The 15,841-nt window shown below is 42.6% G+C and overlaps 1 protein-coding gene across 8 annotated transcripts in view; it reads right to left on the bottom strand.

Annotated features, from left to right (window-relative positions):
- The window catches only part of EFCAB6 (EF-hand calcium binding domain 6), a 239,117-nt gene that overhangs the window by 22,664 nt on the left and 200,612 nt on the right, over nt 1-15,841 (bottom strand). For all 8 annotated transcript variants that reach the window (XM_074227119.1, XM_074227117.1, XM_074227120.1 and 5 more), the window contains 2 exons: nt 10,289-10,484; nt 5,001-5,192 (listed from right to left, as the gene is read on the bottom strand). In XM_074227119.1, coding sequence (XP_074083220.1) covers nt 5,001-5,192; nt 10,289-10,484 — 388 coding nt within the window. The remainder of the gene's footprint in view (nt 1-5,000; nt 5,193-10,288; nt 10,485-15,841) is intronic.

The following is a 15,841-nucleotide window of genomic DNA, read 5'->3' as shown; positions in this document are numbered from 1 at the left end:
GGACAAGCAGCACAGGGATTCACTAAAAACTCACCTTGGAGTGCCAGTCCTCCCCCCTTATCACTCTCTCTTGGAGAGGGCCACAGACGCCACTGCCTGATTTCCTCAGGGGGGCAGGTCCCACCACCAAAGCTCCCAGAACAGGGAGGGGGATATAGGGATGGGAAGTGACAACAGGAGAGAAAGACTACCCAGAGGTGGAGTTGCTCTAATAAACACATGCTCCTGTGTGCCCAGGAGGGCAAACCAAGGACCAGGAAGAGTGTTGCTTGCTAGCCCAGGAGACAGGACCTCAAAGAAGAGCACATATGGAGGGGGGCTCGGAGCAAGGCAGATGGGGAGAATGGACAGATTGCTATAGTCAGGGGAACCCCAGTGTCAGGAGTAAGACATACTCCCCCGAAGCCCAAAACTAAAGTGAGTGGAAATCATGGTGTCCCTCAATGTTACCACACCAGGAGGAACCACCACCCCAGTGTGACATTCATCCGACCATCTCCCTGGATGGAGCCCAACAAAAGTCAGCAGTCACACAACTCCCCCCAGTCCTACTGGGCAGTGAAGTAATAAGAGTAGACACTACTAGAGCTGCCAGATCCCAAGGGAGAAACAACCTTTATACAACCAACCAGGCAGTGGTAAGGGGGCCACTCAGGTCACCTCCTAGGAAGATCAAGCTTGCAGTCCATTGTGTGGATGACACTGATGAGAAGGTGGGAAGGGCTGCAGGGACAGGGGACTAGGAAATATTTTAAACATCCTGAAACAAATAATTTGAGCATAATAGAGCCATAATCAGGATCACCCAAGATTTCCTGGCTTCCCCTTTAAAAGAGCAAAGGGCTTGTAATGTGATATTCTGGAAGGCAAAGAAAGTAGGATTACAACCAAGAATAACCTACCCAGCAAGACTAAGTATAATACTTAAGAGGGGAAAACTTACATTTAATGCAATAGAAATCTTTCAAGCATTCCTGATGAAAAGACCAGAGCTGAAAAGAAAATTTGACATTCAAACACAAGACTCAGGAGAAACATAAAAAAGGTAAATATGAAAGAATAATCGTAAGGGACTCAATAAAGTCAAACCATTTACATTCCTGTATGGAAAGATGAGTAACTCCTGAGGACTTTATCCAATTTTGTTGAGATGATCTGAAAGAAGGATGCACTAGGAGCAGAAGGAAGGGAGAAGTGGAATGGGGCAAGTTTTTTCCATAAAAGCTATACACAAAAAAGAGCTTTTACAAGAAATGGGGAGATGAAGAGGAGAGTGACAGTACTTAAAGCTCCCTCTTAGCAAAATTGGTTCAAAGAAGGAAGTACATATATACAAACTCAAATGGACATAGAAAACTATCTTACCCAATAGGGAAATAAGAAGGGAAGAAACAAAATAGCAGGAGGGAAAAGAAAAAAAGGGAGGGCAGATTAAGGGAGGAAGTTGTCAGAATTAAAACAGACTTTTGAGAAGGAACTGGATAAAAAGACAAAGAAACAGAAGGAAAGATGATAGCAGTAAATACACAATAATAATAATGGTGAATGTGGATGGAAAGAGCTCACCCATAAAATGAAGGATTAGAATCCAGATTAGAATCCAGAATCCAACAATATGTCATTTATAAAAGACACACATGAACCAAAAAAGCATACTTAGAAAGTTAAAATAAGGAAGTGGAACAGAATCTAACATGCTTCAGTTGAAGTAAAATAGGCATTTGTAGCAATCATGGTCTTGGATAAGACAAAAGCAAAAATAAACAAATCTAATTATAACAGAGAATCAGGGAAATTTCATTTTGCTAAAAAGGTATCATAGGCAACGAAGTAAAATCAAAAAAAAATCACAGCAAGTTTCTCAAATAAAGGCCTTATTTCTTAAACATAAAAAAACTGAATCAAATTTCTAAAATTAAGAGCCATTCCTAATTGATAAAGGGCCAGATAAGAACAGGCAGTTTTCAGAAGAATAATGTGAAACTATAGTCATTGAATAGAGAAAAACAAATTAAAACAGCTCCAAAAGGGTACCATCTCACACATGTCAGAAATGACAGATCCTGGAGAGGATAGAGGAAGTAGGTACAATAAAACACTGTTGGTGGAGTTCTGAACTGATCCAACCTTTTAGACAGCAATTTAAGAAAGGCTGCTAGGAGATCTATATCTAAAAGAGATCAAAGAAAAAGGAAAAGGACCAATATGCATGAAAGTATTAGTTGCAGTTCTTTTGTGGTGGACAAAGAAATTGAGGGGATGCCCCATGGCAAATAGTTATGATGGAGGACTATTGAGCTATAAGAAATGACAAGGGAAGAGGCTTCAGAAAAACATGGCAAGAACTTTATGAATTGATACAAAGTGAAGTGACAAAAAAAGCAGAAGACCACACTAACAGCAATGTTGTAATGATAATCATCTGAGAAAGACTTGGCTAGTCTGATCAATACAATGATCCAAGACAATTTCATAGGACTCATGATGGAAAAATGGTCTCCACCTCCTGAGAGAAAACTGATAACTAATGAACCCTGAGTGAAAACTGAAATATAATTTTCTCATTTTCTTTTTTGTCTCTTTTACAATATGGCTAATACAGAAATATGTTTTGCATGATTTCACATGTATAATTGATATGTTGCTTGCTTTCTCAATGAGGGGGGAGGTGGGGCATAGGCAGGAAGGAAAGAATTTAGAAATATTCATGTTTAGTCAAATAAGAAAAATTAAAATGCAGAATAAAAGGGATGAGTTTGATTTGCTACCTCTGCCACAACCTAGCTCATTTTTGATTTATCATTATTATCAAGAACAACAACAGTGCCTAACCTTTGGACAAGATGATGGTTTAGGACTAGCTCTGCATCCACCATCTTTCTATCATGGCATAAATGTGGGATGCATCTTTAAGATTCACGATAGCACTTTCCTCCCAATATGTCCTGGAGTGAGGGAAACAACTATGATCATCATCCCTATTTTACATATGAGAAAAATTGAAGCCCAAGGAGAGGCAGTTGCTCACAAAAAGTCACCCAGAGAATGATTGGCAGAGCCCCCACACTGGATGCATTCCACTGGGGGCAGATTGTCAGCATTAATCTTGGGCTATTGCCTTTACCTGTTTACCTACCTCCCAGGAAGGACAGCTGGGGATATGGTTGGCAGTCTTGATGAGGCTTTACCTGAGGGTGCTTTTACCTCCTTTTTCTTTGTCAAATGACTGCAGCTTCCCAAGTAAATGATGCTTTCCATTTCCCCAATTTCTACAATATTCCCAGGCCGCAAATGAATGATTTTTTATAAGGCAATGGGATTAAGTGACTTGTCCAAGGTCACACAGGTAGGTAATTATTTAGTTTCTGAGGCTGGATTTGAACTCAGGTACTCCTGACTCCAGGGCCGGTGCTCTGTCACTGTGCCATCTTACTGCTCCTAAGTGAGTGATTTTGAGGAAACACTTTGGAGTGTCCCCTCTCCACCCTCACCCAAAACTGCCTTTGGACACCATTAACGACACCATTAGGTGACGACCATCAGTGGTCCTGCAATGGTCTGAGCCTGTCTTCACTAAGACTGCCAATAACCCCCAATGACCTGTTTTCCCTTCACTTTCCTGGCTCTCCACCAACCCCTCACCTGTGCCATGCCCTATGGTGACTGTCTCCAATCTGCTTCTCTCTCTCATTTCATCTTCTCTGCTCCTGCTCAGATAATGTCTACATATCTTTCTTTGTCCTATTCCCTCAACCAGGCTTCAGTCTCCAGCGGTCTGTCTCTACCCATGTGTTTCACCCACCCCACAAGTGATTGCTCTGAAATTGTGATCACCTCACCTATCCTGAGAGCGAGGATGAGGCAGCTTCTTTGTCCATCACCCAGATAGAGCCCACCCAGATTATGTCCCTGTGCTGGCCAGTCCTGTGATTTTGTGGGTCTCATCCCATATCAACAAAGTCTCAGATCTTTGACGTGCTGACCTAACTGTTCATGGATCCTTTGTGGAGGAAGCCAAAAAGCAGAATCACTTGGACCTGTTTCAGAGAATTGTCTGAGGCTCAGAAATACATAGGGACTTGCCCAGGTCACCCAGTACACCATCTATCATGCTAGATGCTTCTCTAACATCAGATCACATCCTACCCTCCCTTTGACAGAAGAAGAAACTGAGGTTGAGAGAAATTAAACCATTTGGTCCAGGATCACTGAGGCATTCAAGCACCCAAACTAATTCAAAACCAGTCCTTTTCCCATCCACCCCACCTAACCTGTGCTGACCCCTAGACCTGAAGTCAATGACTAACTTGGCTGCTCCAGCCAATCCAATGATTCAAAACAACACCAAAGGATTCACAATAAAAGATGCTCTCCACCTCCAGAGAGAGAGCTGAGGAACTTTGCGTGCATAAGTATCATTGTCTCTTTGATTATTATTCTTGCTTTTTTTGCAACATGACTAAACTGGAAATGTTTTACCTGATTTCCTATATATAACTGATATTCTATTTCTCTCCTTCTCCATGAGTGGGGGAGGGGTAGGAGTCAGGGAGAGAATTTGAAACTCAAAATTAAACAAGAAAAGAGTGTTGAAAATAAAGAAATCATATTTTTATAAAACATCAATGGCTAGCTCCTAACTGTCTGAATACTAATCTGTTGACAGTCACATTTCATGCAGATGAAAAATGAAGCCTCGAAATTCTAAGAGCCAGCTTATTTACCGATTGGGAAATCCTGGGTTCCTCCCACACTACAGGAGGCTGGCTGCCTTAACAATCTCATAGGGTTCCTTCCAATGCCAAAACCCCATGATTAGAGATGTCTTTGGTCACTCTAGCATCGCCAATAGCATTCACTCACCTTCTAATGCCTCACGTGAAAGCTCAGCCTGTTGTTCACTGAGAATTCTCTGTTGCTATTAGTTCATCCTCTCACATTTTAAATAATCATTAATAGTATTTTCACAGATATGGAGCCCACTGCATTGACATTCTTACCTCCTCAAAGAAACAGGGGAAGTTCCAGAGGAAAAATTTCCAATTTATGTGGGTGTTGAGATGAAGTCTTAATTTCTTCAGCACATAAGTGTACTGAGAATCTTTGAGCTTAAAGCATAAATCTTTTATGACCTGTGCAAATTCTGATGCTTTGATTATGCCTGTGTCTTCTTTATCATATGCAGAAAATGCCTAAAGAAAAAAGGAAGCAGACCTGTCAGAGGCAGGCACAGGTTTCAGAAAGATTTCTGAGGCATTGTTTCTAAGGGAGGATTGAAACATGTATAAATACACCATAAAGTTAATCCTTTGACAGAATTTTTAGGAATATTCATTTGCTTATAAAAACAGCTCACAATTCTATAGAATCCCAAAGGATAGAGGTGACTTCCCCAAGGTCACTTGGCTGGGGATGGGCAGAGTAGGCTCAAACTCCTCCCCACGTTGCCAACCCTCCCAGCAAACCCCAAAATGGAAGACCCCCACAAATTAATGTTCAGCAAAGGTTAACCAAGACATATCCCTTCACCCCAGGAGAACAGCAGGTGTATTATAAAACAACTTTCAAAATACAGGACCCATCTTGTCAGAAATCATCTTTTTCTTATTAGCTATCATGAAAACTCCTGCTCCCAAACATGGAGCACGGCATGAAGCAAACAATGAGCAAGACTCAGGAGGCAAGCGGACAGAGCCTTGACACTATCATAGGACTGTGGGCCAGGCATGCTGACTCGGTTTCCCCATTTATAAAGTAAGAAAAGTAAGGCAAGTTCTCCATGAGATGCTCCAGAGCTCTTCAGAAGCAAGGAAGAGGCAGGTGTATTAAGTAAGCTGAGGACAGGGGAAATCACCAAATTATCAAAAGGCAAGGCCTTGGGGATTCCTTTTATCTTTATAGGTCAGGAATTCGTAACTTTTTTATGTCATGGACCTCCCCTGATAATGTCTCTGGGCCCCTTCTCAGAATCATGTTTTCAATGCATAAAAAAGATTACAAAGAAAATTATTTTGAAATATAGCTACCAAAATCTATTTAAAAACCAGCTTGTAGGCCCAAGGAAAGAGTGCCTACTCTAGGCAATGGTTGAGGAGGCAGCATGGAGAAGGAGGGAGGGTGGGGAGAGGGCCAACTTTGAAGTCAAAGGCTAGCACTAGAGATCCTTCCTAGGAGGCAGCCTGGGTCTGGGGCCTGGCCTTCCTGAGAGCTCTTAGAAGGCATCCTAAGTCCCTGCCAGCTGAGTCCAGGCACCTAGATTAGTATCCTGATCCTAGTCACTAGCATGCACTGATCATGTGGAAGCCAGACCCATCCCTGAACCAGGATGCTCCAGAACTGATGGGGACCCGATACCTCCAGAAATCTCAGGTTCAAGACTATCAGGTGCCTGAATTTGGGCAGGTCAAGGTGGCAAGGCCTTTGCCTCCCTTAGGTTTCTCTCTCAGGGACCTGAGCCAGTCACTAAACACCAGTTCTCTAAGGCTACTTCTCTACAGAAAGAAATGGCAGTTAAGCGGCCCTAGGCTCTGGAATCCTTGGGAAGGGAAGCTTCCAGGGCAGCAGGAGAATGGAACCCCAGGTCCCTCTTTGTCCCCAGATCTTTTAGACACAGACAGAGCCCTCAGAAAGCTGATATCTTTGACTATAGAAGAAACCAAGAGCCTGTATCAAAAGCCAGAAAGGATCTTCCAGGTCATCTAGTCCAACATGCTCCATGCCTAGATCAAGTCAACAGTCACTCCCTCCCACATCTATCCTGTGGCAGGCTCCATTCTGAGCTAGGGACAGAAAAAGAGGCCAAACCATCTTAGTTCTCAGGGAGCTCATGGTCTGGACATTCAATTGACTGTGTCCAGAGAAAATGTGCACAGGAGAAATGGGAGCTAATTAATGGAGGAGAAAGTACTGGTGAAGAGGGCTTCTAGAAACTTTTCCCAATCTGATGGAAGAAGGGACAATGCTAGGACTTGGAGGAAGACAGAGAAAGCAGAAAGTAGAGATGAAGAGGGAGAGCATTCCAGTCATGGAGGACATCCAGAGGAAATGTGTAGAGTTGGGAGATGGAGAATCTTGTTCATGGAACAGCAAGGAGGACAGTGTCACTGTAACAAAAACTAAGTAGATAGATAGGGAGGTGAAGGAGAGTTGGAAGGTAGGAAGGGTCTAGGTGATGAAGGGCTAGAAATGCCAAACAGAGGATTTTAGATTTAAACCAAGAGGCAATAGAAAACCACTGGAGCTTATTGATGAGGGGGGTGGTATGACCAAACCAGTGCTTTTAGGTTTTTATACAAAACCAATGCAACCAAAATTAGAAGGAGAGCAGGAAGTTGGGGAATAATTATTACAGCAAGTTTCTTTGATAAAAGCCTCATTTCTCAAATATATAAGGAACTGATCCAAATTTATAATAAATGTCATTCCCTAATTGATAAATGGTCAAAGGATATGAACAGTTTTCAAATGAAGAAATCGAAGTTACTTAGTGTCATATGAAAAAATGCTAAAAATCATTATTCATTATTGACTAGAGAAATACAAATTAAAATAACTCTGTAGTACCACCCTCACCTAGGAGACTGGCTACTATAGCAGAAAAGAAAAATGACAATGTTGGAGATGCAAGAGAACTGGGACACTGTTGGTGGATTTGTGGACTGATCCAAGCAATCTGGAGAGCAATTTGGAACTATGTCCAGAGGGCTATAAAACTGTGCAGTCCATTTGATCCAGCTACTTTTACTACTAGTCTGTGTCCCAAAGAGATCATTAAAAAAAGGAAAAGTCCCACATGTACACAAATTTTTTTTGTGGTGGCAAAGAATAAGAAATTGAGGGAACATCTATCATTTGGGGAATGGTATAGTAACAAAAATGATAAGCAGGATGTTCTCAGAAAAACCTGAAAAAATATACATGAACTGGTGCAAGGTGAAGTGGGCAGAATCAGGAGAATATTGTACACAATAATAATAGCACTGAACGATGATCAACTGTTAATGGCTTAACTGTTCTGATCAGTCCAATGAGCCAAGGCAGTTCCAAAGGTTATCCACCTTCAGAGAGAGAACTGATAGTCTCTGAGTACAAAATGAAGCAGATTTTTCTCGCTTACTTAAATTTTCTTGTTTTCATTTTGAAAATCTATATGGAAATGTTTTGCATGATTTACTAGGTACAATGAATAGCTTATTAATTGCCCTCTTAATGGGTGGGGGGAAGTCAGGAGGGAGGAAGTGAATTAGAAACTCAAAATTTTTAAAAATGAATGTTTTTAAAAAGTGTGATAAGTTTTTAAAGAAGCAGCCTCAGAGAAAGAAAATGCCTGTTTGTTCCAGATCATACAGCAAAGTAGCAAAACCAGGGATAGAACTAAGGTCTTTTAACTCCAGATTTTGTGCTTTTCCCATTAGTTTGGCTTTTAAAGAAACCAGAAAAGCAATAAACACACTTGGATTTGGGGCCCAATCAAAAATCTGAGCAGTAGAGCGAGATGAGCAGAACCAAAAAAAACACTGTACATCCTAACTGTAACATGGGGGTCATGCTCAACCTTGATGGACTCGCTCATTCCATCAGTGCAACAATCAGGCACAATTTGGGGCTCTCTGCAATGGAGAATACCATCTGTATCCTGAGAAAGAATTGTGGAGTTTGAACAAAGATCAAGGATCATTACCACTAATTTAAAAAAAACCCGTTATCTTATTATGTAATTTTGCTCTCTCTTATACTTGATTTTTCTTCCTTAAGGATATGATTTCTCTCTCATCACATCCAACTTAGATCAATGCATACCATAGAACCAATGGAAAGACTAACAGACTGCTTTCTGGGTGGGGAGCAAGAATGGGGGGGGGGGGGGAATTGTAAAATTCAAAATAAAGAAAGAAATTTTTTTTAAAAAAGAATCTGGGGGCGGCTAGGTGGCGTAGTGGATAAAGCACTGGCCCTGGAGTCAGGAGTACCTGAGTTCAAATCTGGTCTCAGACACTTAATAATTACCTAGCTGTGTGGCCTTGGGCAAGCCACTTAACCCCATTTGCCTTGCAAAAACCTAAAAAAAAAAAAAAAAAAAAAGAATCTGAGCAGTAGAACTTGACAGGGGCATTTGAGTCCCCAGGGGTATCAGATCCTGGGAATCCCTGTGGGAGGTGGAAGCTCTGAGGCCACCCCCCATCCCACACCATCAGGTATTTTCATCATTTGATTAAGATGACATCAAATAGATAACAATGACTAGAAATTCCTAGGACTCTGGACTCTTTGCTTATTCTTTCTCCTCTGAATGGGTTTGGTTCAATGACTGTCATCCATAAGTCAGGGGATCCCCAGACCCTCCTCAGTCCTTGGCCACAGCCCCCAGCTGCCGTCCCAGCAGATGAAAGGCACAAAACTCTCTTGCAACCCTTGGAAAGGGGGGACTTTCTTATGGACCTGTCTCTCCTGCTGGAAAGCACAGGAAGGGGAGGAAGATGGTTCTGCCCTCACTAGTCCTGACCCTATGGGTGAGCCCTTTTTTCTTCACTGGATCTGAGTCTCAATATCCTTATTTGTACCTCCCTTACAGGAACAGTTCCCATTTATTTAGCACTTCACCTGCATTATTATCTCAGTAGATCCTCACAACAGCACTGAGAGGTAAGTGCTAGTTTTGAGGAAACAGAGCTGAAGCTTAGAGAGATCAAAGTGACTTGTTCAAGGTCACACAGCCAGGAAGTATCTGAGGTAAGTGTCAAACCCAGATCTTTTTAATGCCACAATGTTCAATATTCTAAGTGCTTTGCAGTGGTAATTTTCATTAAAAAAAAATGAGGGGGCAGCTAGGTGGCACAGTGGATAGAGCACCAGTCCTGGAATCAGGAGGACCTGAGTTCAAATCCAGCCTCAGATACTTAATAATTATTTAGCTGTGTGACTTTGGGCAACTTAACCCCACTTAACCCCATTGCCTTGCAGAAACAAAGGAAAAAAGAGGAATCATATATGCTATCTAGGTCATCAAGATATAAAAAGCAAGCCCTGCAGCATTACAGAAACAAGAAAGAGTCTATTTTCCAGTCTTGAGGCAACTGGCATTCTACTGCCTCTATTTTCTCATTGGTCAAATGGGTACAGTTGCCCTTGCATCATTTACCTCAATAGGGAAGGAACTTTAGAAACCATGGAGAGTCATGGATATGGGAGCATCTGGAGGGCAGAAGAGCTGGAGGCGATGGAGCCACCAGGGTGATGCCCAGGTAAGCTCAGAAACCCCTGGAGAAGGTGAGGAGGGCATGGGCAGTACCTTGAAGAAAGCGTTGTAGTTTGTTGAGACCATTTCCTTCATCTTCTTCAGGACTTGGTCTGGGGGGAGCATTGAAAAAACAACGGGCGAGTGATCTTCCTTCTCCTTGGAATATGTCTTGACAGGTTTCAAGTTTTCAAGTGCTTTGAGGAATTCATGGTAGTAGATGATGTTGTCAACATAGGAGAGCCCCCAGCTAAGGTGAAAAACACATGGTGGGGGGGGGGTTACAATAACCAAAGTCACCATTCATTGGATGTCTTGGGAGCACCAGGATGGACCCCTCCAGAAATCCCTCAGGCCCTTTGGCAGCCAGCAGTGAAGTCTCCCATCTGACCTCCTCGATCATTCCATTGGTATTTCAACTAGAGACCCAGCCCACTACACACACACACACACACACACACACACACTCTTACACATCACCCTCTACTCTTTTACTTAAAACTACTAGAATGTATGTCCAGCGCTCTGTGAAACTCGGTTTCCAAAACATGCTTTGGTGATTATAATTCTACAAAAATGGCTTCTTTAGTCATCCTCTGCTTAGAGAGATCAAAGTGACTTCTTCAGAGTCACACAGCCAGGAAGTATCTGAGACAGGAGTCAAACCCAGATCTTTATAATACCACAATGTTCAATATTCCAACTGCTTTGCTGTGGTTCTTTCGATTAAAAAAAATGAGGGGACGGTTAGGGGGCACAGTGGATAGAGCAGTTCGGAGAAGGCTTGGCTCTAGGCTTCCCCAGACCACCTGCTCAAGTAGTCCAGGACCCCCAGTCAAGGAGAAGACCCAGGCTGCAGTCCCACCTCTGTTACAACATAGATCAGAGATCTGGGGGACAACCTTCCCATTTTATAGATGAGAAAACTCAGGCCCACAGGAGGAAAGGGACGGGTCCAGAATCCCACAGGTTAGAGGGTGAATACAGATTCTCTGACTCTAAAGCTAATGCCCTTTCCACTAGGCCATCCCACCTTCTCTGACTGTGTGGCCTTGGACAAGTCACAGGCCACTCCTCCAGACCTCAGTTTCCTCTTCTGTAAACTAAGATGTTGGCTCTCTTCAAATTCCAAGGTTTTTGACAGCACTATCATTGTTGACTGGCCAAAAGAAAGAGGATAATGAGTGGGGCAGAAAATAAGGAGGGAATATGCTTGTCCTAGAAGCCAAAGAGACCTTGGATACTTATTCTATAACCACAGGAAGGTCACTTGACTGAGCCAAGTCTTGACTTCCTCATCAGACAAATGGAGAGATTTGTAGCACAATGTGACCCTCACAGGGTTACTTGTAAGAGCACAGACCTTGTGCTGGAAGTGACCCAAGAGGGCACCCAAGTTCCCCAGGAATTACCATCAACTCCACAGCAGAACCCTAAGCACATCATCATGGACCCTCCTAGGGAAGTGCCTTCCTGATCAGAGTGCAAGCTCTGTGAGAGCTGGAATCACCTGAATCCTCAGCACAGTGGCATAGTCTAATATGGAATAAATGCTTTATCATTCATTCATCCAATTAGAGGTGAGGAAACAGTCAGCCAGAGATGTGAATGATGTGTCCAAGGAGCTGGGAATGTGAAGGGAAATGGTGTTCCCAAGAGTCTATAACTCACAACATGTATCTGTCTCCATTGATGGAGGGAGAGTTTCACTAGGAGCTCCTAACACCAAAAAAAATCATAAACCCAATCCAAAAAAGAAAAGGAAAACAAAATAAAGGAATAGAAGGGAATGGAAGGGAAGGAGAGGAGAGACAGAGAGGGAAAAGGAGAGAAGAAAAAAGAAGAAAGGAGAAAAAAGAAGAAAGGAGAAAGGAGAAAAAGAGAAAAGGAGGGAAGAGAGAAAAGAAGAAGAGAGAACAGAAAGAAGGAAAGAAAAGAGAAAATGATGGGGTTGGACTAGAAAACTCAAATATCTTTAATAGCTCCAGATTCTTAGGATAATTTCTTTGAGAGTGTGACTTGCTTGGCCTGGAGAAGCAAAAAACTAGAGGCAATCTCTTAAGGAACTCACCTAGTCCAGGTGAGAAGTAATGAGAGATTGAACTAGACCAGGGACTGGAAGAAGGAAGGGACAGATTTAAGAGACACCTTGAAGGAAGATTGAATTGGCAAAGCTTACTGACTGGTGAGAATCCAAGTTAAAGTCCTTTTAAAAAGCCTTTCTTCCAGGCTTGAAAGTGACGTTGCCAAACTTTGCTCTCAAAACCCTGGCAGAAAATACTCAAAAATATATTTTTGCAACCAGAAGCTTGGCAGTTTAGTAGTTTTTCAAAAGAGAAGAAAAGAAAGAAGGAAAGGAAGAAAGAGAAGGAAGAAAAGGAAGGAAGGAAGGAAGGAAGGAAGGAAGGAAGGAAGGAAGGAAGGAAGGAAGGAAGGAAGGAAGGGAGGGAGGGAGGGAGCCAGCCCACTGAGTTGTATATCTAAATATAGACATCTATGTAAAGATATGCTCTCATTTCTCCCCCATTTCTCTGAGGAGCAGAGATATCATTTCAGTTCAGAATCTGTCATTCATCATATTTACAGCTACAAGGACATTAAAAAGCCCCTAATCAGAGGGATTCAGAGCTGGACAAGACCTTAGAGGTCATTGATGAGAAACCCAGGGAGGATAACAGCTTACTCATTGTGGTAACCCAGGATTTGAACCCAGGTCCTTTGTCCATGGATCCATGGTTTCCATAGGTCATAGTACATATCTTTCAGAGACTGAATTAGAAAGATATAAGAATGAGCTTCTTAAGGCAGGAACTCTGAATTAATTATATTTGGACATATTTTCATTTTTGATAGAGGAATTTCTCCAGAGAATTCAGATATTTGATACTTTTTACTTAACCAGTATCTAGATATTCATTTTTGAGCTAAGATCTTCCCCACTGGTTTGTAGAAGCTTGGTAGGTTCTCATTTAATCCCTTTATCTGATCTCAAGTAGCCTACTAAGTCACTGCCAAGGAGATCCCCAAGTTTGAGGATCACCAATGGTTGTTAGGTATAACAAGCTCATCAATACTGATGGAAACATGTTAAAGACAATGACATAGGTATTAAGACTGAAGTTCCCCTTGCCATGGAGAGTATGCTGGAGTGTCAGAGAACACAGACTGGCTAAGGAATGAGAATGAGGAATAAAAAAGAATAGATTTGCTCCCTCCTGATACAATCAGCACTCAATGTCATCTTATTCAAAATCATTTATAAATCACTCACAAGGAGCCAGGTATGCAAAGAGAAAAGAAAACAGCCCTTGCCCCCAAGGAGCTTAAGTTATCTAGTCATATGAGGATGCCCAGAAGAAGAATTTCACCTACACATTGGGTATGTCCACCATGGAAGATGGAGGAGGGGTGACAATCTGCACTGCCAAGGGGCACAGTTAATAGGTCTAGATGTCCTAGGTCTGGAGCAGAATCCAGCTTCTGCTGGGAGAGGCTACACAGCATTCTGGAAAGCGCTTTGGAGCTGAAGGCGAAGAACCCAGGTTCCCAGACTAACTTCACTGTTTACAAAAGCTTTGACCTTGATTGAGATATCTCCCTCTTCTCCTTTCCATCCAATCATCACTCTTGATTCTGCCTCTCCAGCCCCCATCCCCTTCCACCTAGATGCTCATCACTACCACCCCCAAGTGAGGACTTCCTCTCTCTCACTGAACCAGTAGCTTATAGGAAATAATAGGTTTGGGGTTTCCAATCTTCGATCCATCCTCCACACAACTATTGAAGTGTTCTTTGGCAAGTACAGAACTTTCTCTACTACAACTGGTTGAGTAAAAATTCTAGGCAAGGCAAACTCACTTGACTCCATTTCCTCAAACATAGAGTGGAGATAAGAATAGGCCTGGGGTGTAAAAACAAGAGCTTAGCATAATGTCTAGCAGACTGAGGACAATTCATAAATGTTTGTTCCCTCTTTGTTCCCACTCCACTGCTCACCAAACTCCAGTAGCTCCCAATGATCACTAAGATACAATACCAAGTTCCCCATCTGACCTTGCTTTTCCAGGTTCAGTGTGCTCCCCCAAATCAGATCTACCTCTCCTGGCTCCTGGGAGAATGTTCTCCTCACTCCTTTCAAGGCTGGCCAGGTGCTGTTCCTAGTTCATATTCTCTCCTTCCACCCCCAATCCCTGCACACTGAAGAATGTTTTCCCATTACAGTCCTCCCTAGGAACTCTGCCTCTCTCCATGACATCACCGGGGCCTGGTATTCAGTAGGCACTTAAGAAATGCTTCCTGAGTTGAATGAGGGAGCAGAAAGGAACAGAAGCTTATTGCTGAGTGTCTGCCTCTCTGAATAAACAACATAGAACTTTATTTCCTAACTCCACAGCTGCCAGGCTCGAGCTGGCGAAAACGCCAGCGACAGAACACCAAAGAATAATCAACAGTATTTCATCTGAAAGATAAATTGCCAAGTTGGTATTAAAATTTAGTAATAAAATCAAATGCATATGCTAATCGCCTCTGCATTATTGAGGGAAAAAAGTCTATTTTGGACCCAGGAAAGAAGAATTCATGGATAATTACAGATAAAGAGATGGTTTCATCAGGAGGGCTTTGAGAAAAACAAATGTCGTCGTTGGAGAGACAGATTCCTTTTTGGGTGGCAATTTAGAAAAAAGAGTTGATCATTCCATTGGAAGGTAGGCTTGGTGGGTTCTGGGGGAGCTGCTTAGAAAGGCATCAGGTCTGGCTCTGGGAACATAGATGATCTTACACTCACTTAGGCTAGGACTTGTCTGGGACTGCCCTGCAACTGGAGTAGACTCCTCTGTGACCTGGGAATCCAGTCACTTGAGGAGGAAACTTGTTTAAGGGAGAAGAGATGAAAACTCACTCTTTTAAGGACTAGGACAAGGGAAGAGAAACCTCTAGAGACACATCCAGGTTGGTTTGAGGAAGTAGCCTCACAAGGAAAGTGTTAAGCATGGATGTGAAGTTGGGTGACTGGCTTTGAACCCTAGTCTCTGACACTCCTTTGTTTGTCAAAAAGGGACATAAGAATGGGAGACCTTATTACCTTCAAAAATGCTCTAGTGGGCTAACGACATCCTTGATGAGGGGGCTTTATCAGTGCTGATCATAGCCCATGTAGGATGCCTCTGCAATAAGACTCTTGTTCACTGCAAGGCAGCCCATCCCCATACTACTGACACTGAGAACCCTCATTAGTATCATCTCTCAAAGAGGGATTACCATTCTTGCACTGCCCATCCTCCAAGGGTTACTCATAAACTTCAAAGAGCTGACTTAGAGAAAGACAAGAAGAATCTAGAGGTCAAATTCAGAGCCCTGGAAGAGTTGAAAATGACTTCAAAGGTCATTTGGTCCACACCCAATCTATGCTTATGACATTCCTTGATCTGGAATATCCTTGATTCTTCCTCTCTTAGATATACAACACAGCGGCACCAATGCATATTAAATATATTTATTTCCTAATGCCATAGTTTCCAGGTTGAAAGAGAAGGAGAAAGGAGGGAAAGAAAAGGAGAAGGAAGTAGAGGGAAAGGAGGAGGAAGGGGAGGAGAAGGAAGATAAGGA

Source organism: Macrotis lagotis, chromosome 2 (assembly GCF_037893015.1).
Source record: "Macrotis lagotis isolate mMagLag1 chromosome 2, bilby.v1.9.chrom.fasta, whole genome shotgun sequence".
Lineage (NCBI taxonomy): Eukaryota > Metazoa > Chordata > Mammalia > Peramelemorphia > Peramelidae > Macrotis > Macrotis lagotis.
This window is presented reverse-complemented; position numbering and strand designations above follow the sequence as displayed.